At 39.9% G+C, this 27,154-nt stretch overlaps 1 protein-coding gene across 9 annotated transcripts in view; it reads right to left on the reverse strand.

Moving 5' to 3' along the window:
• The window catches only part of LOC134213704 (protein sickie), a 241,842-nt gene that overhangs the window by 22,233 nt on the left and 192,455 nt on the right, over positions 1-27,154 (reverse strand). For all 9 annotated transcript variants that reach the window (XM_062692997.1, XM_062692992.1, XM_062692996.1 and 6 more), the window contains 4 exons: positions 1,837-1,920; positions 1,631-1,759; positions 1,387-1,524; positions 5-314 (listed from right to left, as the gene is read on the reverse strand). In XM_062692997.1, the coding sequence (XP_062548981.1) occupies positions 5-314; positions 1,387-1,524; positions 1,631-1,759; positions 1,837-1,920 (661 nt within the window). The remainder of the gene's footprint in view (positions 1-4; positions 315-1,386; positions 1,525-1,630; positions 1,760-1,836; positions 1,921-27,154) is intronic.

Here is a 27,154-nt window from a genome sequence, read left to right on the forward strand (position 1 = left end):
TTACCATTTTCAACCAGCGTAACAGTTTTGTGCGGGCTACCGTTCTTGGTGGGCGATGGCGGTGGCAGTTGTGCGTTTGGTGATGGTCCTATTCCGGGTGGCCTATCGCTTGGTCCCGTTGTCGTCAAAGGCTGCTGCTGGTGATTATTGTTTCCATTGGTACCGTGATGATGGTGATGGTGGTGATGATGATGATGATGGTTGCCGGACGCTGCCGGTGAACCTTGGTCCAGATTCGAAGACTGACTTACGTGGCGGTTGGTTTTCGAGATTTTTGCGTTTCGAGAGAATGCTTTGGTGAAGGAGCTTCGTAACTGAAATAGGAATGACAACATTAGACAAAAGTAAATGTATAATAATGTAAACGATCGGAAAAACTTCACTAATGTTCATTCGGGCAATATTTCAATAACAAAAGATTTTCAAAAATTCAAATCAAGCTAATAAATTTCCAAAATAAATTTATCAAAATCCAGAGACAATTCGTCTCCAAGTCAAATTTCAATCCTAATTAAAACCAAACGCAAATCAAATCCAATACAATACTTATCTCAATGCAATCCAGAACAAATCCAATCCTAATCCAATTCCAATCCAAATTCAGTCATCAATTAAATCCAAAACCTATCTATATCAAATCAAATCCAAACCAAATCAAAACCCAGTCTAAATTCAATCTAAATTCAAACAAAATCCATTCTAAATCCCATCCAAATTCAATTCAAAACGATACAAATGCAATTCAAACCCAATCCAAATCGAATCTAAATTTTATCCAAATTCATTCTAAATACAATTCAATCGAATCAGAACTCAGTCCGAATCCAATTCAAACCTAATAAAACAAATCAGTTGCACATGTAGAAAACTGTTCGGTATTGAATGAATAACAAAACGTTGAATAGAACAGTTTATATTCATAATTGAAACAGATTTTACGACCGTGATTATTTCATTTATTCGATCGGCAGGTTTAGTGCGAATTCCGCATAAACCTGCTGATCGATAGAACTAAATGTAAAACAACACATGGGGAGATCGTTGCTTGGATCTTTTTGCCTGTCTTGGCACGGTGGTTTCCATACCACTAACCAAGCCGTCCACAACCAGGGCGTTAGGCAAGAAGATTCACGCTTCGATTGTGTGCTGTTCAATAGATGGTCTTCCTTTCTCCCTTTCACCCTCTATCGCTTCATACTTGTTCGCGCCCTAGCGAATGGCTTTCAATCTAATGATTTTCAATTATCTTTCGATTATCTACTCTCTCATACTTTGAGTAGAAATGACCGATAAAGCCGATAAACAAATCGAACAGTTTATAAGTGGTTGGACGCTCTAACCCAAATCCATCAGAGAAGTTGACCCAAGAAATATTAAATAACTCACCCATCCTTTCTTCTTCTTCTTATCCTGAGCCGAACAGCCAGAGCTGACCGAATTCAAAGAGCACATAGAGTCGGAACTATGGTGCCTTTGTATTTCCGCACCGGATGGCAGTGGTGTCGCTGTCGTCTGATCTGCATTCTACGGATGAAAAAACAATTTAAACAAAGAATCAATAATCAGTCATCGGTCCCGCTGTAGAGACAAAACGTGAGCCACTTTGAGAGACCCAATTAGGGGCACTTACTCCATTTCCATTGACCTGTCCGTTAACTTGTACGCCCATACTCTGCATATGGGCGGTAGTTAAGCCAGCCTGGATCGACTGCTTCCGCAGCAGTTCAATTGTCTGTCGCATGTCTAATATTTCGCTATCCTACGGTCGGAAATGGGAATTAGATAAGTCACATACCATTAGAGTTTCGGGAGATAATTACGAATTCGATCTCTTACCTTCTTTTCCGTCGTAGCTGTCAACGACTGCAACCGCTGGGTCATGTTGGCCAAACTTTGTTCGAAAGCCGCCACGACGTGCGCCTGTAAGTGGAAGCCAAGATTGGAAACAAAAGTCAATTAGTCATTGTGGTAAGCGCCTTATTTGGGATTTATTTCAAACTAATGGGACGAACACGATTGCGCAGTTAGGAATTAGGGAGCACGTTGAAACGCAGTTTTGATTGAACTATCATGTCCGACTATCTGCGATCAATTAGGTCGTCCAACCATAGATCGTATAAAGTGACTGGCGCTCTCCCGTTGAGATTTACGACCTCACTCAATCGTCTGTATTGATTAGCGGAAGATTTACAACCGAGAGCCATCGCAAGCTTGGGACCCCCCCTTGCCCACTATCGCAGGTAAAATTTCCGAACCGTACGAACTTGACACTTCTTTGTACTTCAGGGAGCATTGCAAAATAGAGAACGCTTTCACTGCGAACACCAAAGCTTATATCATATGGAATTGGAATTAATGGGGATATTCGTCTTGCGGAGGAGCGTTGCAATAATGGGCAACCTCGTGCATCACAATGTATAGGATTTGATGGGTAGTTGTCGTTGTCGCCAATGATTCGCTCGGACCGTAGATATGATTTATGTGATTGGTCTTTATGGTTATTGTCGTCGGTACTTTGCTCAGCCGGAACAGACTACTGACTTTGGGTCCAGAGGTTGTCAGTTTCTGCACTAAGATTATGTCTTTATAAAGAAATGTTTTTTCACATATGTTAGATGTGAAAGTGCATATAACAAATCTCTTAAAAAAATACAAATGTGCTTTCTTCGATAAACCACGACTAAACATGTTCTAATGTCATATAAACCGCTTTCACTGCGTTACAACTTAATTTATAAAAGAGGATATAAACCATGATTGGTTTTTTACTCAATGAATATAATTCATCCCCACAATATGTCATCTTCAAACATTGTGGAACGGCGCTTAAAAATGATGTTGATTGGATCGAAATTTGTGGATGAAGATAAGAGCGGTTGTTGAGAGAGACATTAAACTTGGAGTGTTATTGTCCCCGGCTGGTGTCGTAAACAATGATTAACTTTGTGGTTTGCGTATAAGTTGCGATGCGATGGAAAGCTGACGGAAAACTAACGAGTCCTTTAACTGGGTCAACTTTTATGGCCAATTTTGAATTCGTTTGATTGGTCAAAGTGGAGACGTCAATGGTCTATTCTATTTCGAACTAAGTGATTTCGTCGACTTTGTCACTGAACGGTTCAAGCAATTTAATTGGTGAAAACGGCATATTTTATGTTACAAAATTTCATATCAGAATACAGAACAGAATCCCCGTGTCGAAACGTCGGATAAATAATAAACTCGTTGTAAAATTTGTAAGACTGAGTTAGCCATTCAATAAATATACAATCGACTGTCAAGACATGGAAGTAAGTGAGATGTACAAAGTAAGAATGTATGTGGATTGAAGGGACTGTGGAAACCATCGACATAGCGAGAGGTATCGAGATATAGAACATCGAGATGTAGAGGATCGACTGTAATTTAGAATTAGTTTAACAATAATTAATCAACAGGTTAATGGCTCGTCAAATTTTGTTTCAGAGACCAAACACATAATACGCGGAGAACTACTCAAAATCAGAAAAATTTGCTTTTTCAATGCGTGAGAAAAAATGACAGTTTGCTTTCGATCACTAAGATAGCATAGGGACACGGCAGGTATTTCTGTCCATCGTCGTAGGGGCTAAAACCAACGAAAGCAACGTACATTTGCTAGAACTCCACTATAGCAGAACGTTTCTCCTGAGCTTACGATTTGGTACGTATGAGTTTTACAAAAAAGCGTCTCTTTTATTGGTTTTCGAGACTATGACGAACAGACGAAAATACCTGCCGTGTCCCTACTACGATTTGAATAAGAAAATTTCAAAATTATCAAATTTGTAGATATAAAAATGAAATCACATAACATATAGGCATCTTTGCGGTGGAATGTGGTCCTTCTGATTTTCAAACGCTAGCAAACCTAGCGGTTGAAGTCAAGCTTTACTGAACAGTGAGCATAAGAGAGAGCAGTAGCCCATGTGAAAAGTTTAGTTCGAAAAATGTATTGAAGGGTAACCACTTCCTTCGGTGGGGTTTGATTCCACGAAACTAGTACGCTAGACAGGTACTTTCTCTACTAAGCTACAAAGAACCTCCGTCGTCCTCCGCAGGCTAAGAAGGCTACTGATGAGATTAAATTGCCAACACCAGGTACATAGCCGAACTCTCGCAATCTATTTTTGCAACCAACTTCTTCACACGTATTGTTTTGTGCATTCATTTCATTTATTTAGTTAACATCTAAACAGATAACACTGAATCAACAATTTGACGCCACAATGCACGGTTCGAGGCCGCATCTCTCCATCCTCGGATACGCCCCACGCTCGCCAAGTCGTTCTGCACCTGGTCTGCCCATCTCGCTCGCTGCGCTCCACGCCGTCTCGTACCTGCCGGATCGGAAGCGAACACCATCTTTGCAGGGTTGCTGTCCGGCATTCTTGCAACATGTCCTGCCCATCGTACCCTTCCGGCTTTAGCTACCTTCTGGATACTGGGTTCGCCGTAGAGTTGGGCGAGCTCATGGTTCATTCTTCGCCGCCACACACCGTCTTCTTGCACACCGCCAAAGATGGTCCTAAGCACCCGTCTCTCGAATACCTGAGTGCTTGCAAGTCCTCCTCGAGCATTGTGCATGTTTCATGTCCGTAGAGGACTACCGGTCTTATTAGCGACTTGTACATGACACATTTGGTGCGGTGGCGAATCTTTTCGACCGCAGTTTCTTCTGGAGCCCGTAGTAGGCCTGACTTCCACAGATGATGCGCCTTCGTATTTCACGACTAACGTTGTTGTCAGCCGTTAGCAAGGATCCGAGGTAGACGAATTCCTCGACCACCTCGAAGGTATCCCCGTCTATCGTAACACTGCTTCCCTGGCGGGCCCTGTCGCGCTCGGTTCCGCCCACAAGCATGTACTTTGTCTTTGACGCATTCACCACCAGTCCAACTTTTGTTCTTCACGTTTCAGGCGGGTGTACAGTTCTGCCACCTTTGCAAATGTTCGGTCGACAATGTCCATGTCATCCGCGAAGCAAATAAATTGACTGGATCTGTTGAAAATCGTACCCCGGCTGTTACACCCGGCTCTCCGCATGACACCTTCTAGCGCAATGTTGAACAACAGGCACGAAAGTCCATCACCTTGTCTTAGTCCCCGGCGCGATTCGAACGAACTGGAGTGTTCGCCCGAAATCTTCCACAGTTTTGCACACCATCCACCGTTGCTTTGATCAGTCTGGTAAGCTTCCCAGGGAAGCTGTTCTCGTCCATAATTTTCCATAGCTCTACGCGGTCTATACTGTCGTATGCCGCCTTGAAATCAACGAACAGATGGTGCGTTGGGACCTGGTATTCACGGCATTTTTGAAGGATTTGCCGTACAGTAAAGATCTGGTCCGTTGTCGAGCGGCCGTCAACGAAGCCGGCTTGATAACTTCCCACAAACTCGTTCACTAATGGTGACAGACGACGGAAGATGATCTGGGATATCACTTTGTAGGCGGCATTAAGGATGGTGATCGCTCGAAAGTTCTCACACTCCAGTTTGTCGCCTTTCTTGTAGATGGGGCATATAACCCCTTCCTTCCACTCCTCCGGTAGCTGTTCGGTTTCCCAGATTCTGATTATCAGTTTGTGCAGGCAAGTGGCCAGCTTTTCCGGGCCCATCTTGATGAGCTCAGCTCCGATACCATCCTTACCAGCGGCTTTGTTGGTCTTTAGCTGTTGAATGGCATCCTTAACTTCCCTCAAAGTGGGGGCTGGTTGGCTTCCATCGTCCGCTGAACTGACGTAGTCATCTCCTCCGCTGCCTTGACTTTCACTGCCTGTACTCTCAGCGCCATTCAGATGTTCCTCGTAGTGCTGCTTCTACCTTTCGATCACCACACGTTCGTCCGTCAAGATGCTCCCATCCTTATCCCGGCACATTTCGGCCGTTCGCTAGTGCGCGAAGAAGGTGAATAGAGGGTGAAAGGGAGAAAGGAAGACCATCTATTCAACAGCACACTATCGAAGCGTGAATCTTCTTGCCTAACGTCCTGATTGTGGACGGCTTGGTTAGTGGTATGGAAACCACCGTGCCAAGACAGGCAAAAAGATCCAGGCAACGATCTCCCCATGTGCTGTTCTGTTTCACATTCAATTCTATCGATCGGCAGGTTTATGCGGAATTCGCACTTCCACTCATGGAGGTTATAATATGGATGGATTTATCGTTAGATAATAATGGAAAATCTTGAGGATTTTTTCTTTGAAAAGCTAAATTTTTCCATAGTAAATCCTATGGAAAATTTGAATCGCCGGCGCTAAATTATAGTTTCACCGATTGATCTGAAATTTTGCATAAGCATTAAAGGACTTAAAAGGCTTGCAAAAACCATGCAGGAACTGAAAATGAAATTTTGTCCCACCCTAATGAGTATTTAGTTATGTCTGGCATCCACGCATAGCTTTCTGAATAATTAATTTCCTCTCCGGGTTGCTTATATCCGGAATATAGGAAATTAACTTCGACTGTTCCGATATTGATTATTTATGTATTTTTACCGTGGAACTTTTTGATATTTTTCCGTGGAACGTTGAATTTTAGGCCACAGGACGTTCGGTCAAGAGACTTTTTTGATCAAATGGCCCTTCCAAACCAAATCACCATAGCATTTTCGGTCAAACGTTATTTTTAGATGAACTACTAGTTCACCCGAAAGACATAAATCTGCCACAATCTACAACTAAGCGGACCCGATTTTCTCCACACACCTGGCCACGTCCTTATAAGTTTTTTTGCCTTTCTTGTATACTAAGTATACGTAAAGGCTATATGATCTCTCCAAAACCAAACTTTCGATAGAAGGCTCGGAGACCCATAGTGTTATATACCAATCGACTCAGCTCGACGAATTGAGGTGATGTCTGTTTGTGTGTATGTATGTATGTGTGTATGTTTACAAAATTTTGAAGACACACTTACCATTGGCCGAATTAATCGCAACAAGTCCCATTCGACTGAGAATCCTGTCCCATTGTTTGCTATTGAAAATTGGCCAGATTAGACTATGGGATCAGAAGTTATGGCCAAAATACTATTTTCTTTGCGCAAAACACGCTAAAAAGCACTCACTCATATTTTTTAGTATTATTTTTTGCGCGAGAAAGGCATCATGGTGGATAAATATGGGTTTTTTTATTTTATAGTAGTCCTATCATCTGCTTAAGAAAGCGCTCGAAACCGAAACAGCTTTCACAGCGTTTAGCGGAAAAACCATGGGCTCTCGTCCAACCGTTTGTTGGGCGTACTGCCCAACTGAAGCCAAAGCCGGCATTTATCAGCCGCCCTTGGGAGAGACATCGTCAAGCTAACGCGGAGGCAAGGTCAGTACATCATTGCCGGCGATCTGAATGCCAAGCATCAAGCTTTGGGAAATAGCCGCTGCAATCAAATCGGATCCGTCTGGAGCAACGACATGGAGGGAGGCCACTACGCGATCCTAACCCCACATTCCCCCACTTGGCAGACACAATAGCGACCACATCTCGGTAGATCGACGTCGACAGTCCCGGAGAAATCATCATTGGGTCGAATGGGGCTGGTTCCAAAGATGCGTGGACGACGGCATCGACTACGAGGTGCGCCAGCTGTAGTGGCAATCTCGGTGCATGGTTCAACGGCTCGTCAGGTAAGTAACACTCTAACCATCGACACCCTCACCAAAGATCTCATTCGTCTTCGTAACGTGGTTGGCAGACAGTACCAACGTACCTACTGGGCGGCCTGCACTAGAAATTCGTTGCAAGCGCATGACCGCAATGACGAAAATAATCAAAGCCATAATGTTGGACCTCTGAAATAGTGATTTCTCAAATATGATCCGCGTTCTCCTAGACTATGCTAGACTATTCTGGAAAATAACCATAATTCGGAAATCCAAGTCTCAGCCCGATCCACCTTTGATCCCAATTGGTAACAATGGCTCGCTTGATAACTCCTACAGAGAAGGTTCATTCAGCACTTCCACAGTTATTAACTGCGAGGTTTCCAAGCCAAGTTACCATTTTTGCATTCGTATATCATGAGGCTAACACGATGATACTTTTATGCCCAGGGAAGTCGAGACAATTTCCAATTCGAAAATTTCCTAGACCGGCACCGGGAATCGAACCCAGCCACCCTCAGCATGGTCTTGCTTTGTAGCCGCGCGTCTTACCGCACGGCTAAGGAAGGCCCCAGGAGGGAAGCTCAAATATTTAAAGTCAATAACAGCGCCAGCCACGTCCTTACGGTCAAATAGGAAGGAGAGGATTGTTAGTCCGACTCTCGTTGCTACTAGAAATCGAGTATACCTCTGCATCTCCTCGATTGTCTTGGGAAAGGATATCGTTTTAGTTACAAAGAATAGAAACATTATTTAAGCTTCTCAGTGGAATGTCTTCAACTGTATAAAAGGAGTTTAGTACATTCCATTAAATTCCACTACGTTTTGTTATCTTTACAGATACGTATTACAACCTCAACTGTGACACACAAAGTGAAGTTTATTTAATATTACAATTACATAGTCTACTACTATAGTCGCAGCTTACTGCTCTTTAATGCTCCTCCTTAAGCTGGCGTCATTAACTGAGCAAACCCATGGCTTTTCGATTACGCTCAAGTTTGATTCTCTGTAATGGTTTCGTCAGACAATCAGCAACTTGATCTGTTTTCACATAATTGATAAATATAATTTTCCTGTCTAATGCATCACGGATGTAATAGTTCCGAATATCTATATGTTTCGTTCGGGGTGTGCATCCACCATTCCGGGAAATGCAAATGGTACTTTGATTGTCACAGCGCTGCTCGATTGGATAATGTTGGACTGCAACACTAAACCTCCCCACCATGCCGCCTCTTGTACCGCAGCCGACAGAGCCATGTACTCCGCCTCGCATGTTGACAATCCCCAGGATACTGCTCCGCCTTGCAGCAAGAGTACATAACCATTTGTTGATCTTCTGTCGTCGAGATCGGAAGCCCAATCTGCTTCAGAATAGCCCACAAGCTTTGAGTCACCGGTGGCAGAATATTGTAATGAGATATCTTTTGTCCGTTTCAGGTAACGGAAAAGATGTTTCACAGCCTCCCAATGCTTTGGTCAAGCACAATTGTTGAAGCGGCTAAGGATGTTTACAGCGAAAAGAATATCTGGACGCGTAAATTGTGCCAAATACATTAAGCATCCGACAGCTTCCTGGTACGGAATTATTTTCATCCACTCAGCCTCTTCTACTGACTGCGGCGACAAATCTTTCGAAAGCTTTTCAGCAGTGTTCATTGGAGTGGAAACGGCTTTTGCTTCGGGCATGCCAAATCTTCGTAAGATGGAATCGATGTATGCTTCCTGGTCCAACGATATAGTACTTTCGTTATAGGTGATACGGATTCCCAAGCAACTGGTTGCAGAACCTAAATCCTTCATCTGAAATGTACTACGCAACTTGGCCTTTAATTCGTTCTTCAGAGCATCATTGTTGGAGAAAATTAGCACGTCATCAACGTATACCGCAACAAACAAAATCTTTCCATCTTTGATCCAGTAGTACAGGCACGGATCGTACTCAGATTGAACAAGTCTTAGTTTCTTCAACGCGGAATCGAGTTTGATGTTCCAAACCCTACTTGCAGGAATGCGGTGATTGCATCCATTTGGTACTTGTTCGATTGACATTTGAACACAAAGTGAAGTTTATTTAATATTACAATTACATAGCCTACTACTATAGTCGCAGCTTACTGCTTTTTAATAGGACCGCTACCGATGCCATTGTTCTGTCAATTCACCGTGGATTCTCGAATATAAATATCGTGTGCACGTGAAACAAGGGTCTTTTTATGCCCAGATAAAATGGAACGGTAGTCCAAAAGGCCTGTAACTAACATCATTCGGATTCGGATTGGTCCTCCAAATAATTTTAAGAATTTCAAAATAATACTCATATGATTACTTTTGATTATAGATAGTAGAATCTATAGATGAGCGAAAGCATGGCTGAGTCGATTTTTTTGCCCGTGCACACGCGCGTATGACGTCACAGCCCTTAACGTTTCACGGAGACACGTTTGACAGTTCGTTTGGAGACAGAGGATTTATCTTCGCTCATCTATATTCCACTATCTATACTTTTGATTATCTAAATTATACATATGTTTATTTGATTGTCAATGATAATAGAGTTTTTTCTTGAATTGATCCCATAGAAGGTACTACTTTTGAAGTTTATTGAATCCTGTGTTATAAATCATTCTAAAAACAATCTCAGTTCGTAATTTTTAAAATTATTTTGAATTCCTTGCCGTGTTAAATTTCTGAGATTTCACCTCTGATGACAACGTTCATTCGTTTCTCATAGTGTATCAATAAAGGAAGATCAGCGGGGTAAAAATCAAAAGGATCGCTTCTCAAGGTGCGTCTTAAACTATTTGCAGTAGTAGTTTAGTCAATCAATATGATTTAATTGGAATATTTACTTGCCTTTTTTTTCACTTGTCATAAGACGAGTTTGTACAATCCCATTGAATTCCACCACAGTAAGGCCGTCTTCAGTGTCTCGTACTTGACTCGACTTGTACAAACTCGTCTTATGACAAGTAAAGACATTCCACTAAAAAGCTCAAAATATTTTTTTTGAATATTTAAACAAAATAGCTGAATGGATTTTTATCCTATGATTCGAAATCCGTCCACGATGGATTTAATTCATTATTTTATCATGTTTTTCGTAGTTTTCAATACGTAAATGCGGAATACTCCAAAAGAAGAGACCCTCGTGCACCTGCATGAATGACAAACGTTTTATTTGCATTCGATTCATATTTTCTACAGACTTTTCGATATACCGAAGTGCTTGTCATATCCGACCCTATAGATAATGATGGTCTACTCTTGCGAGAATCTCAATCGCGAATCAATTTCACCGCTAGCGCTGACGCGCCGTCTGTCGCTCCTACGATTGACTTTCTCAAGAGGAAGAGGGTCGTCGATGAGCGTCGTCGTCGTCACACCTTCTGTCGATTGTTTCCCACTTCCAACAATGACATGAGGATGATGATGATGACGATGGTGCCTTTGATGACCATAAAAAAGCGGAACAACAAACCTCGACATTCAATTCACACCACAAAGCCCTTTTTACTGCTGCTTCCATGGAAACCACGTTGTTTATGTTTATTAACATCACAGACACAGAAAGCGAAAAGCTTCACCAGACAGCGAAGTTAATCCATCAAACTAGGTAGGCTTTGTTCCGATGTTCCGACCAAATGATCGGTGAATGAATGAATGGATGGGATTAGTGGGGCGGATCGGTCGTCGTTTCCCAGCAAATGAAGGTACAACACAAATAATTGACACACATTGTTCGTACTTCGACGCAACTGATAATAAAACAAGACAAAATTTTCAAAACGACTTATCTGCTTTTGTAAACAAAGTTTCAAACGACGATTTGACGAATCTGATAGCTCTCCCACGCAAACCAACACCATCAACAGGTAGCGGAATCCCTCACCTACCTATTGGCGTGTTGGTTTGCGTGGGAGAGCTATCAGATTCGTCAAATCGTCGTTTGAATCTTTGTTTACAAAAGCAGATAAGTCGTTTTGAAAATTTTGCCTTGAAAAGTACTTTTAATTTGAGTTTCATAAACACGAAGTTAATCCAACGATCTATTCTTTTTCCGTATGTTATTTAGTAGACACTTGGGCGACGTGGATGACGCACAATTTTTTTATTTGTTAACTGCTTTCGTTGGATTGTAGAAACTTTTAATTGTTCAACAAAAAGCTTGGTTAAAAATGTTGGTTACATGTCTAGCAAAATAGGACCGAAACAACATTCTAAGAGTTTTTCAAATAATTATTCTCTTGAGGCTCGAGAGTGTTACCAATCCTGGTAATAGTAGTATAAGAAAGTATAAAAACAATAAAGTGTTTCTATTACGGAATCGAAGTTGCTGTGGCGGAACGAAGGGACCCCATCGAAAGCGCATTATTAGCTCCTAGCTGACTTTGTGGTTCAATGAGCTTGCCCTGTACGGCTGGTGGATTTGCGTGGGCACGGAGCATCAAGCCAATTGCAGAGGTAGGTCGTTGTTGTTGAGCAAAGTGTATAAATATCAGGTGACAATGAACATTTTCTGCGCTCCAATAAAACACAAAGGTGCTTGCTCCCCCGCACAAGCATTCCAAGAAGGTGGCTATTTGTTGTCCGGGCTAGGAATGTGCAAGCAACAAGGGCTGAGGCAGTATTTGGCCATGACTGCATGAGCAGGTGTTGCATTCAATGATGAGATATTGTATTTCTTTATGGATTTACGCCCCTACTGAAGTTTGCCAAGTGCCTTTCAAGTTGATGTAATGTTTAATATTGTCGAACTTATTTCCAAAGATCGATTTTCTTTAATCCTCTTATCTTCGTTAAATTCTCATATCCATAACAATGCCATTCACTTTCGCTTCGATTCAAAACTTATTTAGCATATTTCTACAATGTGTAATACATTTCATTTCACTGATTGTCTTCTAAATAATTCTTGTTGCATTTCCGTTTTAGTTTAGCTTCCGCTGCTAGTTTAGCTTTGAATTATTGTTTTGTTTTTGCGGCACACAGTTACAGGTCTGCTAATGAAAATTGGTCAAAATTTTGAGAATTTTATTGAATAAAATGATAGCGTAGCGCATTTTTTCTGGATGGTCCAAATATTCTTCCAAAACTTCTTAATATGTCCCATTTTACAGAAGAGCTATGCGAATTATGCTATAATTGTGTTGAATTCACTTCACCAATCTGTTCGTCGATTGGAAAGATCAAAATTACTAGCTTCGTTGTTGTATAGCTTCACGTCTACAGAATTGACAAACAAATAAGTTAGTTTTTGCATCCCTAAATTCGGCCACTGTGCGACGTTCGGGTTCGACCTCGTCCACCGGAGCCGTAATTTTTCGTATATGAATTAATAAATTCCTCAAGTTGACAACCGTAAACATATGGCATATAAACTGGTAAAGTAATCGAATGCCGATGCCGTCACGATATACACCGCCGCTGCTCGTTTCGGTATCCAGCGCATAAAGGGCGTATCGGAATGCTGGTGGCAGGGCTGACAAGTTCCAATTACTTGAGGTCGGGTGCTTATAAATAGAACCGAATAAATTAAGATGATTGAAATGTTTCTGCTGATGGGGAAGTTGTCGCCGTGGTCTAACTGGTCACATGCGCCAGCAGATCGGTATTGCTAATTTACTGTGTCTTCTTTTGAATGCATATTTGTGTTCTGAAATATGACTATCGAGATGGTGATGAAACAGCTGTGGCGAATGGCACAAATTGCGTGAAATTGATGATTAGTATGGGCATCATTCTGCCCGAACATTAGATCTGCTTTAGAAGAAGCGAGACCCACCATGCCATGAAATTGGCAATACTTTATGGCAATTTTTTCGCGTTGTCACAGAGCTGCTTTTTATGCAACCGATAGTTTATTATTTGACATTTTATGTAAATTGCAGTTAAATGCTAAATAGAGAAGTGTCACGCATTGTTAGGAATCAGTCTTGTTAACCAATTGATGATTCGGGAGCAGTCACGCTTTGGATTAACCTCAATGGAAGTTGAATAGAGGTCGTCACGAAAATGTCTTCATTTTACTGCAATGATTGGGTACATCGACATAATTTCTATCAACTACTCAGACCACATGGAACAATTCGCTCATACAGCGTACATACACACGAACAGCTGATGGTTAATTGTATTAGGCCTAGTTATGGTCATGCCTGATGGTGATTTTATCGTGTCCACACGCATGTCGATACCTTTTCGTATCGCTTGATTGCACAGAAACGGTCTGTTCAATCAATCGCTCCAAGCTACGATCAATAAGGTTAATGGCGCTTTTATTAATTGATTTAAAATGAACATGTTCTTCTATTGGTGAAACCAGAATCTACTCAAAGCACTGCTCAGATAATCTTTTTAAAAATGTGTATGTGTCAGAGTTCAAATGTATGTTTACAATCAACTTTGCGAACAGCCCTTGAGCTGATCAAAACTAGTAAATTGGCACCAAACAAGCATTTAACAAGGTGCAATTCTGGACCGATTTCGTGAATGTCTATTTCGAGACGCCTCTTCGCGTGGATTTATCCGCAACCAAACCGATAGTGTCAATCCAATTTTCGCTGTCAATCAATCAGACTAAACAAGAACAAATCGACGGTTGTTGATCTTATCTAATAACCACAAAAATAATGCTTTTATTGCAACACGCTCCGTCCATGGGTTCAAAGCATTAGCCAATCCACTGTTCACTTCGAGACCTGTTCTATGGCATCCCCTCGAGCCAACATAACTTTTATTTCCATTCGACCAACTTTTCTGGCAGTCACACATCATCCTAAAACCAATGAATGGTCACCGCCCGTCCAAAAACAAGCATCAGTAAATTGGCTTTACCAAAAATAGCCAAACCAATTTTCGACCCGAACCTGAAGTGTCAGTGATTTATGAGGCTCCACTTTTTTGGGCTTCAACCGAATTTACGCGACCTCTCCGAACTGTCGTAAATTTTCGACATCAAATTAAATGCAATGCCTCGCAAACAAGTTGCAAATTAAACTGATGCTCAAACGGCAAACCGAATAAAAAAATAGCTACCCAATTTAAGTTCTGGCTACCATCCGCGCGGCTATTTGCATGCACGGTAATTACTGTTTATATTTAAGCCTCATTAGGTCAAATTGGTGGAGTGTTTTTTCGGACAGGGCGATTAATGACCAGAAAAATCATTCAGTTTATCTTTAAGGTGATCCACAAAGCGGTCAACGTCATCGCTTTCGTTCATTACGATTGAGCCAAACAATTGATGTGAGCGGCACGCGAGCATCGCGCTGTGACCGTCTAATCATGTCTAGAAAAAGTGAATGCGCGTTGAAAGCATTCGTTGAGCAGTCCCCTCTCCGACTGGTGCGGTGGTCTAGTCTGGCACTTCTGATCTCGTTTAGTCAATCAGCCGTTTATCCCGTCAACGATGTGCACTGCAAGAGACCAGCAACAAGTGAGTGAGCTGATTTGACTGTAGTTAGTACATTCATCAGGCTCGCCCAGACAGACAGATAGACACATGTGGTGACAGACGAGGAGCAAAATAGCAACACCCCGTGGGGTTAAACGGAGTGATAGCTTAATTCGTGCTTAACCATTCACTAACATGGGCTGCCCTCTACTGTGTGGTGCAGCAAGATGAAAGAGTGGTGCACACGCGAGGATGGCAGATAAGATCTGACATGGGAGCAGGTTGTCTATGTATCACATAAAAAAACTCTTGGAAAGCATGTGATCGTACAAAACGGTGACGTATGAATCCGCCGCTTAATAGAGTTCAATATTACTGGTAGGTCCTTTCTACGAGTATTTTTTGCCAATAGTTTTGATGTTTACTGTTTCACTCCACACAAAAAATGTCAGCCTTGATAACGCGTTTTGTTCTTTGTTAGATTTGTGCAATAATGAGGCATAGGGTAGAGAACCATTTGGGCAGTACCCCCTATTCTCGACCACAACGTTCATTACTCGATCGCATTACAACCGAGTTACTTGTTTTTTAGTACATGGTTAGTTTCTGTCGACATCTAGTGATGTACTAAAAATCAAGCCATTTGGTTGGAACGCGGTCGAGTTATTAACGTTGCGGACGGGAATAGGGGGTGCTGCCCAAATGGTTCCGCTCCCTATACGTTGTAAGATAAGCTGTGAAACATATTGAAAATTCCGTAGGGAAATTATTCAACGGAAAAAGATTGAAAATTCTGGACAATTTTATAAACGATATGTTGGACTATTGATAAACACTTCGAAAATACAAGCTTTTCCCTTAAGTCACCGATAAAATCAGAATTTTGCTTGAGGACGCATATTGGCCATATTTCCCTTATATCCCCACAGAATGATATTGATCGCGGATAACCAAATGTCTTCTGTTGAATTTGATTAGAGAAATCATTAATCTCTTTATGATGCATGATTACCATATTGCTAGAAAACTAATCGAGAACTGGCCACTTCTCAGAGAGAATAAGACTGAGAAGACTTCCACACGTAGCCACTATTACCAACAACTGAAAAGTTCTTGTCTGTTGCAAAATCATACATTTTTTTATACCCACTACCCACGGATTAAATTCATGTGATCTTAACGAATCCAAACGGTTTTCTTGTACTGAACATTAATGATTAAAAATATTACTTCTGCTTAGCAGAAGACTTAATGCTAGATGGTCGAATTGACAAAAATTTCAAAAAAAAATCTGTTCAATTTCAATCTGATCCCATCGGTTTTAACTTCGAGCGTTCGTTTTAATTCCACCTATCGTAAATCTAGATCTAGAGGTTTTAATATTATGACCTCTTTTCAGTAAGGGCCGGTGTTTTATTTACAATTGTAAACAAATTTGATTTTTTTTTGGTTAATTATCTTGACCTAATTTCCGTGAGCCCCGTAAGGATTTATACAACGTAACGTATATAACGTGAAACAAATCAATAAAACACAACGATTACCATCTGATGCTGATGCATAGGCCAGCATCGCCAATCGTAGCAACCCTTTTATGCACATACAAATAACGTTACTAGTTTTTTTTTGTATGAGGCATTCCACGGGGGCATGTCAGTCGATCCTGAGCGACCATTTCGAAAATATTTGAAACTCTGCACAGTTTTTCAATTTCATCTAAATCGTCATTTTTCGATATCAAATCTTCATATTGAGTCACGACTAACTTTTCAAAAGGGTGTATGTGAAAATGGTTCAAAAATATTTAAAAGGCTGCACAGCAAAAACGGAATGTTCGATTGTTATGATTTTTTCAGCAAAGTTAGACAACTAAATGGTCTGGACAACTAAAAATGTGCACAGTAAAAAAAAAAAATTTTTGCCTTTAAAAATATCATTTTTGTCACAAAAACTCAAATATCTCAAAACCCTATCTTTTTTCGAACGTAATTTTTTTAGGGAAAACGGTCCATTATATTAGCTATCTACCATAAAATTTGGTGATGGTAAACTAATAAACAAAAAAGTTATGACATTTCAAACATTTCACAATTTTCACATTTAGTAAAAAAAATTTTTCTGTGTAAGTTATTTCGAGAATTGCAGTTTGATGCAGATTTTATTGTTAAGGGACGTGATTTAAACAAGTTGTTTTCATGATATTTTTGATTCAATTATTCATAGCATCTATAAGAAACTTAGACACGATCCAGTGTTGTGATCAAAAGTATTGATAGTGTCATAATTTTCATTGCAAGTGACTGGCGAAAAATTCTTTTAATAGTGTTGAAACCTGTTGATAATAACGTTGATAGAAACATATCAGAAATGTTATTTTTAAGACAAAAGCTGCAAAATCAAAGATTTATATACACGTGTACGTCTATAGTTTACCTGCAAAAAATATACCTCTTAGAGAATAGACTTTATGATCGGGAGGAAACGGGTATCTTCAACAACAACAAATGCATGATAGGTACATACCATGACAATGCTCACGAAAAAGCAAAAAATTACTACTACTAAGGTTGTTAAAGATCTTATAGTAATTTTTTCTTCAGTCAAGCAAATGACACCAAACTAGTCAGTAAAAACTTAAAAGTGATTTTGTTTATTGAAATATTACGAACAACATGAGTAGCCGCTTTCTCAACTGTTGTAGGCCGTTTGATGGAAAAAAGTGTTCAAAAGAGTTACGAAATCTCACCGAAAGCACCATAGATAAACTGAAAGCGACTGGTTATGCTCCAATGTCCACATTGAATACAAATTTACGCATTTGCACGTCCTGCCGTCTAAACGTTGACAAAAGAGCAATCTGTATATCATCGGTTGAGCAGAGCGCAGGAAGTTCGAAAACGACAGCAACTGAGGAATTGCCAGATGTATCGACAACAACTGAGGAATTACCAGAAGTATTAAGTGCTGAGAGCCTTGCCACCGTACCATCAGCGAAATCTGTTTCAACAAATCAATCGGAAGATGAGTGTATCCAAAAGGTCAACATCGAACGCTTTAACGAGGGCATAGCTGGGATAAAAGTGACTCCGATTAAATGGAGTAAGATGGACTACGTTTATTACCCGGAGAAAAATACCGTGAAATAAACGAAGCTGTACGAAGAAACCTCTTCAAATTAGGGACCTGATGATGTGGAAAATACAGACTACGATGAGGTAATTATAAATATGAAGGAAAGGTTCTCGAATGCAGCCACGACAAGGAAAGAAAAATTATTGATTTTGTCGATGCTGCCAAGTTCGTGGTCTATTCAGGATGCCATTGATGAGTTCAAAACCAATAGAAATACAGTAAAAGAGGCAAAACAATTGAAGAATAACTGTCTTTCAACCAAAAATACTAGGTCTAGTACTGCATTAACAGATGAGACAAAAGAAATAGTAGTTCAATATTTTGAAGATGATGAAGTAAGTCGAGCTATGCCTGGTCAAAAAGATTATGTATCAGCAAAAAAAGATGGAAAGCGTCAAGCAATCCAAAAACGATTAATGATGACGACTTTGAAAGAAGTGTACACACGCTTCAAGGAAATTCACGATAATATTAAAATAGGTTTTTCCTCATTTGCAAGCCTTCGGCCAAGGCAATGTAAGCTTCTTTCCAATCCAGGAACACATAATGTGTGTGTGTGCACAACCCATGAGAATATTAATCTTATTTTACATAGTTTGAAAAGAATCAATTTAACAAAGGATATTAAAATGTTAACTGGTAGCCTTTTGTGTGAAAATACAACATCAAATTGCTATCTACGATCTTGTTCGGATTGTCCAGATTCTTCATCATTGGAAAATACTTTATTCGCTGAGTTTGAAGAAAAATATATTGATCAGTTATCATTTGAGCAATGGGTGACCACGGATAGGTGTGACATAGAAACTATTGTAAAACCTGTAGATGAGTTTGTGTCATATTTTTGCTTGAAATTAGAAAGTTTAATCCCTCACGATTTCATTAAAACAGAACAATCCAGCTTTTTAAAAAATACGAAAAATACATCACAAAATGGTGAATTTTTAGTCATTTGTGATTTTTCTGAAAATTACAGCTTTGTATTGCAAGATGAAGTGCAGTCCCATCACTGGAACGTACAACAAGCTACAATTCATCCATTCGTTATTTATTTTAATGGAAGTACGCAAATTGAACACTTAAGTTTTATTATAATTTCCGAAGATTTAAGACACGATTCAGTATCCGTAAACTTGTTCATTGAAAAAATGATTAACTTTTTACGCGTTGATAAGCATAAAGAAGTCAAAAAGATATATTTCATGTCTGATGGAGCAGCGTCGCAGTACAAAAATCGTAAGAATTTTTCGAGCCTATGTCAATTTAAATCAATGTACGGAATTGATGCAGAATGGCATTTTTTGCTACATCACATGGCAAAGGTCCTTGTGATGCTATTGGAGGAACAATAAAGCGCATGGCCACAAGAGCAAGTTTAGCCAAAGAACGTGAGCATCCAATTAAAACTGCGAAAGAACTTTTTGATTGGGCAAATCGTAGAAAAAAAAAGATTTAACCAAATTATCATTTTGTTTTACTACTACTGAAGAGTACGAAATAAAGGCTTCAGAGCTCAGCGAGCAATTTAATAACGCGAAAACGATCCAAGGAACCCAAAATTTCACTGTTTCATTCCATTGTCGGAAAATAAAATTAAAGCAAAACTATACTCAAACTGTGCTGATAATAATTCAAAAGTGTTCGATATTTTAAAAAATTTGAATAAAATAAATAAAAATAAGTATTAATAAACTGTTTTCATGATATCATAACCCATACCAAAATTCAAACCCAAAACTCTTAGAGTTTCTATAACAACATTGTGTAACTGCCACATTTAATTTAATACTTAGGATAATATTAATTCATTTTATTTATTTATACATATAATATACATAATATCGATGAATACATAAATATGGAATATCATACAAACAACTTGTTTAACTCACGCAAGGCCCTTAACAATAAAATCAGCATCAAACTGCGATTCTTGAAAAAAAAATAAACGGAAATTTTTTTTTGTTTACTATATGTGAAAATTGTGAAATGTTTGAAATGTCATAACTTTTTGTTTATTAGTTTACCATCACCAAATTTTTATGGTAGATAGCTAATATAATGGACCGTTTTCCCTAAAAAATTACGTTCGAAAAAGATAGGGTTTTGAGATATTTGAGTTTTGTGACAAAAATGATATTTTTAAAGGCAAAAAAATTTTTTTTACTGTGCACATTTTCTTAAGAATCACCATTTAGTTGTCTAACTTTGCTGAAAAAATCATAACAATCGAACATTCCGTTTTTGCTGTGCAGCTTTTTAAATATTTTTGAACCATTTTCACATACACCCTTTTGAAAAGTTAGTCGTGACTCAATATGAAGATTTGATATCGAAAAATGACGATTTAGATGAAATTGAAAAACTGTGCAAAGTTTCAACTCAATAGAAAATCATGAATTAAAAATTTTCTTAAATTTTGATGCTGTTGCTTGGAATCGCTCATTTGGTTGTTTAGCTCAAATGTTTTCTAAAAACTTTACGGAGCCGAATGCTACATTTACAAAAATATCATTTATTGTTCAGACGAGAGCTTTTACGCCGAGGAACATGTTCGCTAGATCCTGTTGAACGAAATGGGCCCGACGCTGGCTTGCCTCTAGCTTCCATGTCTTCTCTTTCATCACGACTTTGAAGTCATTCACCAGTTTCGAGCAGTTATGAATTCCGTACGTCCGTTGGACGAACTCATCATCTATCTCGATACCTTGCTTCTGTTCATGGGCTTTTCATCAATATGAACATCGATAATTTTTTCTTCTAGTTCTACAATTTCATTTTCTTCAAGCTTCTTCAGCTTGTACTATTTTTTCGAATATACTGGTTTCATTAGCTGCCGTTTCCCTTTTTCCTGGTAGGAAAAGGACATGCAACCGCATGTGTCGTGTATGACTGATGCTGAGCAACTGTATCAGTAACAGTAACTGTAACAGTCAAGCAACTACATATTGTTTTGATGGTTTGTTCGTACTGCCAGCTTCACCCCGGAGCGAAGATGGCAACAGCATTGCGTGACCGTCAAGTGCACCAGAAGCTGAAGAGGAAGACCGACAACAAGTTGGTCTCATCATTATGTACCATGAACCAGGAGATCACAGCTACTGGAGGAGCGATGGACAAGATGGACATTCTTATGTCGAAGTGTCATGCTGTTAAAAACGGCTGATAATAAACGTTGCATCTCAGACCACCATCCCTCCCCTTTTAGCAAACCTCTAACGGAGGATCTATTCTAGTAATTTAGTGTCTGTAAAATGGTGGATGGGCTGCAAAATGGTGGGTTAACATCAAAGAAGGAGCGCCCAACATCTCATGCTTCCACGGGTCGCCATTATCCCGAAAGTATTTAGAAACAGATACCGATGAATCGCAAAATGAAAATATTTGCAAAGCATAAAAAATATAGAGTTACTTAGAGAAACGCAATAAAGATTCTGGTTAACCAACATTTTTGATTACGGTGAAATTAACTTGGACTGTCATTCTACGCCATTATTATTTGGAAAAGTGCTATTGTACGAGAGAGGAGATAATGCTTTCTTGCAATTAACGCATCTGTCCGGCATGAAGCGAACAGAGGAAATAATGCCTTCTTTAACCCTTTCCTTCATATGGTAGCTTCCAACTTTTATCTATATTTTCGACAACAAAAAGCAATATTTAGCAAAGCTTTATAGTTTCATTAGGCTGCTTTATACTCAATTTTGTGTTTAAGAATAGTGAAAGTATTGAAAACATTCAAGTAACTATTGATTCAATTTTTTTTTGTTTTCCACTGTTTTAAGCTGTGGAAAATGACTTTTGTTCTAGCATTTTTCCTTGTTTAGGAAAAAGCCGTGGGATGGAAAGGCTTTAATGAATGTGTTTGCCCGGTATAATTCGAACAGAGGAGATAATGCCTTGGGCCCTCCTTAGCCGTGCGGTAAGACGCGCGGCCACAAAGCAAGACCATGCTGAGGGTGGCTGGGTTCGATTCCCGGTGCCGGTCTAGGCAATTTTCGGATTGGAAATTGTCTCGACTTCCCTGGGCATAAAAGTATCATCGTGCTAGCCTCATGATATACGAATGCAAGAATGATAACCTGGCTTAGAAACCTCGCAGTTAATAACTGTGGAAGTGCTTAATGAACACAAAGCCGCGAGGCGGCCCTGTCCCAGTGTGGGGATGTAATGCCAATAAGAAGAAGAAGAAGAAGAAGAAGAAGAAGAAGAAGAAGAAGAAGAAGAAGAAGAAGAAGAAGAAGAAGAAGAAGAAGATATAATGCCTTCGTCAAATGAAAGCGTCTGTCCTGTATGAGATAAAAAAAGTAATAACGCCTTCTATACACGAACGCGTTTACTCAGTATAAGGCGAACTGAGAAGATAATGCCTAAAGGCAAACAGGGTAGAAATTCCTTTATTCAATGAACATGTTTGCCCGGTATAAGGCGAACAGAGAAGATAATGCATTCTTTAAATCAACGCGTCTGCTCGGAATAAGGCAGATAGAAAAAAAAACTTCTATAAATAAACGCGTTTGCCCGGTGTAAGGCGAACAGAGGAGATGATGTCTTCTTCAAACCAATGCGTCTGCCCGGTATAAGGCAGAAACAAGAAAATACCTTCTATGAATGAACGCGTTTTCCCGGTATAAAAAAAATTATGAACGTGTTTTGCCGCTATGAGGCAAACAGAGATGATGTCTCCTTTGAATCAACGCGTCTGCCTGGTATGACGTAAGATAAAAGACAAAAAGAGGAGATAACGCCCTCGTTGTGTTTCTAGCTGCTTGGCGTCTGTCGTTTTTCTTGTCGCAACAAGGTTAATCGCCGGCTTTCCATACACTATTGAAGCCACATTCCCACAAAAGATCTTTCAATTTATTCTGTCCAATTCTACATCTAAAGTATGCAGTTTTTGTGCAGTATAGCCCAGTCATCGCAAAGTCTACCCCCAATCTTAATAATCATGAAGGGTGGCACAAGTGGAATGGGTTTTTACGGAACAAGAATTCGTCGTTCTATACTGTATTGAAACAATTCCAGTTTGAAGAATGGAACGCACTATCGAGTAATTGCTAGTCTTACACGGTGAACTTTCTTGAAAAAGATGCAAAAAGGAGGTGATGAAGGATTGCTATTGATTATTTTGTAAAACAATTGCTAATCATTCATAAGGATTCTGAATAAATTTTATTGAGTAGCAATTGATTTCATTGAAATGAAGAATACACTTGAAATAAAGACTTATTCGGGGTCCTGACACATTCGGGGAGTGTCCCATCCGGGGTAATGGCATTCAGGGTAGTGACTCATTCGAGGTGATGGCCCTTCGAAGTAATGGCATTATGGGTAATGGAATTATGGGTAGTGTCGTAGAGTCGTTAAAATAGTTAGCACTTCCGTCATCACCAATAAAGTCATCACTAGATTTGGAAGTGCTTTGCTATTGAATAGAGACCAGGGTTTGCAGAAATCACTCTCAATAGATAATGAACAACGATAAAAGAGAGGCAAAAACTGTTTTGAATCATAACAAGCCATGATAACAAATTTATCAAACTTGTATACAAGTGCGAAAAAACAGAATCGGACAGGCAGCCCCTACATAAAAATGGTGATTCTTGCTTTGTTTTTGCTCATTTCGTGTTGTTTACTGCACAGCTGTGTAGAACAAGTTGAAATGCATCATCAGAGCCAGTGCTCCCCGCATTTGGAGCATTCTAAAAGAAATTTATCATGGGGTATAGCTTCCCGAATCGGTTCTCTATCATGACAGCTGTGTGGCCCCAAATGGCCGGAGCGAATTGTTGTGACAGCAGCTCTCCGTGGGTGCGTGTGCACGCCACGGAGGTCTGATCACACGCTGATGGTAACTTACTTAAACCCCACAACAGCTTGGGAAAAAAATCTCTCGCGGTATGCTACATATCGTATATGTATACAGAGATGATAAATGAGAGACTTGTTCATTCTCTTTAGGATTCAATCCCTGATAGAGACGCATGGCTTTCGATTTGAAAGAGATGGCATTTTGGTAGAGTTCTAAACCTAGAAACCAGTTCTTTCAACTGATCTGCTTTATTCAAGAGGAATTTTAAAGTGTGAGATGTAGCCATTGTGAGAACTACGAATGCGTCATTTCTTATGAGTCTAAAAATTCGACTATAGGAGATCTGGCCTAGCCATATTCAGTGAATGGGAAAATAAACGTCAATCCATTAAATAAATGACGCAAATGATGACAAGCCCTTCCTGAAGTTTAACAGATCAAGATGCCTCGTGCCTTGCTTTTTAATTGCCGTTCAATCAAGGCTCGCACCATTGATCTATCAGTTGATCCCGCGAATCTCTCTCCTGTATACTAAGTTTAGACAAAGCAAGTGAATTGAACAAGTAGTAGCATTCCTAGTAGTAGTAGTAGTAGTAGCATTAGTCAAAACGTAACATTAGTGTTGCCAAACGTCTCTACCACTCCGATTCTCGGGACGTTCGCTGGCTAAAAGCTGTTTTATCGTCCCTACAGTCTACACACTCCCTTAATCGCGTGACGATTCAGAAAAGTACAAGAAGCGACGGAACAGAACCAGTCGCAATGGGTTCTGGCCAACATGAATGCTGCACATGACGCAACGGAGTTGGAGAAAGTGCAGTTTCCGAGCAGCACAAGTCCCAATTTGATTTATAAATACTACTGAAATTGATGTACATTATAATGTACTATAGTGTGACTATAGTGACTATAGTGTGACTATAGTCACACCAACTTTTGTATGAAAAGTGTATTGCTTGAATTCTGAGGTATGTCTCCCCGGATCCAGATGGTTCAACGGGCCACGCCTTCTATATAAATCGAAAGAAGCGTGTTGGTTCGATTCCCGCCCCGAAGGAGGAAACTTTTCGGGATCGAAAAATTCTCCACTGGTCCACTGGGTGTTATGTGTCCGTTGTCTAATGCTGGGTGTTAAGTGTTCAGTCTGTACGACCTCTGGTCGAAGACGGTGTTCCTGTCTTTTTTTCTTTTTCGGCATAAGAATGATAGGCATACCGGCATTATCTAGACGAATTCCATTCGAGCGATTTGGACTTTTGGCCGAAACAATAGGCTGAAAATGGTTTGGCCGAGTAATTTGATCGAAAGCGACATACGGCCGAACTGGCGACCAGAGTCTCTTGATACTCGTATATACATGGATAATGAGCACAAATAGCATCGATTTGATGCGACGAGAGAAGCTGGCACGTGCAACACTGAGGGAGTGTGTCTCAAAGTACGTCTCAGTAGACCCATCTCATGCGCTAGGAATGCATAGCTGGCGTTACTCGACGAAATTATTGAATGAAATGTTTTCGCCCAAGTCCTTTACGCACCATGTCTGTTCTCTGCAAAGGTTTTCCATAGCAAACAGCGCATGAACTGATCAGCTAAAGTTTATGTGCGCGATGCAAGCTATGCTACATATCATCCTTTTTTGTGGCGTGCAATATGTCTGCTAACATATACTGCCATTTGGTCGAAATGGTCGTTTGGTCGAAAATGCCGTTTGAGCGAAATAGTCGTTTGGCAGAGAGAACTATTTGACCGAAAATGTCACTTGGCCGAACGTATCATACGGCTAAAAATGTCGTTTAACCGAACAAGTCGGAAGAAAAATTCTAAAGGCCAGACAGATCCTTTTGTCAAAAAACTCAATAAACCGCATAGGTCATATGGCCAAAAGTGACTTTGTGAGTGAAAGACATTTGTTAAAGTCATTTACTAAAGGAACCTATAGTAAACGTACTGTTTGGCCGAATAATAGTGAATGTAAAAAATATGAAGTGATTCACGAAAAGAGTAGTGAGAAAAAATGAATGAGAAATGGGAATCGAGAAGTGGGAAATGACATTTTCGGCCAAATGGTCCTTTCTGCCAAACGATCATTTCAGCCAGATAACATTTTTTAGCCAAATTACCTATTCGGCCAGACAGCATTTCTAACCATATAACACGTTAAGCCAAATGACCTTTTATGCCAAACGACCATTTCGGTCTAACGGCATTTTCGGCCGAAGTTGGACTGAACAACTTTTTCGGCCGTATATCTATTTCGGCTGACTGACTGTCGGCTTAATCGTTTGTTCGGTCAAAGAGCATATTCTGACAAACATTTTTTGGTCTAGTGAATGAATTTTGTCCAAGCGTCGCTTTCCCGGATGTCCCTGATTCGAACCGGGGTGGGTGTGAGACAGTCGCAGTCGCACCAATCTTTTAGTACGCTGACTTGTTGAACCAGGTTGTCCTACTACTTACTACTATTGTCTTTCATACGCTGATTATTTTATTATTCTCCCCTTTAAATTTAAATGCTTTTGGTACGTACCCTCAGTTTGTATTAGTTCTTGTTGCAGCAGGTTTGAGAGTTCGTATCTGAAACGTTCATATTCTGCCTATTGTTCACTTTTAAAAGAAATCTGGCACATGCTATAAGAGATATTTATTTCTGTTCTTATCGTTATTGTGCTTGAACTAACGTTTTTCAACTGTAACAAACCAAAATTTTCTGCAATTCTCTAGTACACATTAGTTGAAGCCAGCATCCGAACAAGTTGATAATGGGACTCATGGGTTTTCTGCGCATCTGCTGACAAACACAGTTTAACACCGGAACAATTCCTTAAAGTTTTCTCCTAGCGCTGTGAGAGGGACGACTGGTGGACAAGTAGGATAATATCATCGTCAGAACACTCTCGATAATGTTGCCGAAAAGCCCATCCATGCACGAAAACAAATGAACCATTTCCTTGAGAAACTGTATATGTAACATTTTTGGCCAAAACGAGATTTTTATATATTCTGATTATCAAAAAATACGAAAAAAAAATATATTTGTTCAGTAATGTATGAATACATTTTCGTTTGTTTGAGAAAATAAATATGTGCACGCACTTCGAAGAGCAATTATGGAGTACTGCTTACAGTGCTCACACTGGAAGTGTCCCAGGCTGTTGAGTTTTGCCAAAAACTATTGATCTGTATCGAAGCA

This window comes from Armigeres subalbatus, chromosome 2 (genome assembly GCF_024139115.2).
Source record: "Armigeres subalbatus isolate Guangzhou_Male chromosome 2, GZ_Asu_2, whole genome shotgun sequence".
Taxonomy (NCBI): domain Eukaryota; kingdom Metazoa; phylum Arthropoda; class Insecta; order Diptera; family Culicidae; genus Armigeres; species Armigeres subalbatus.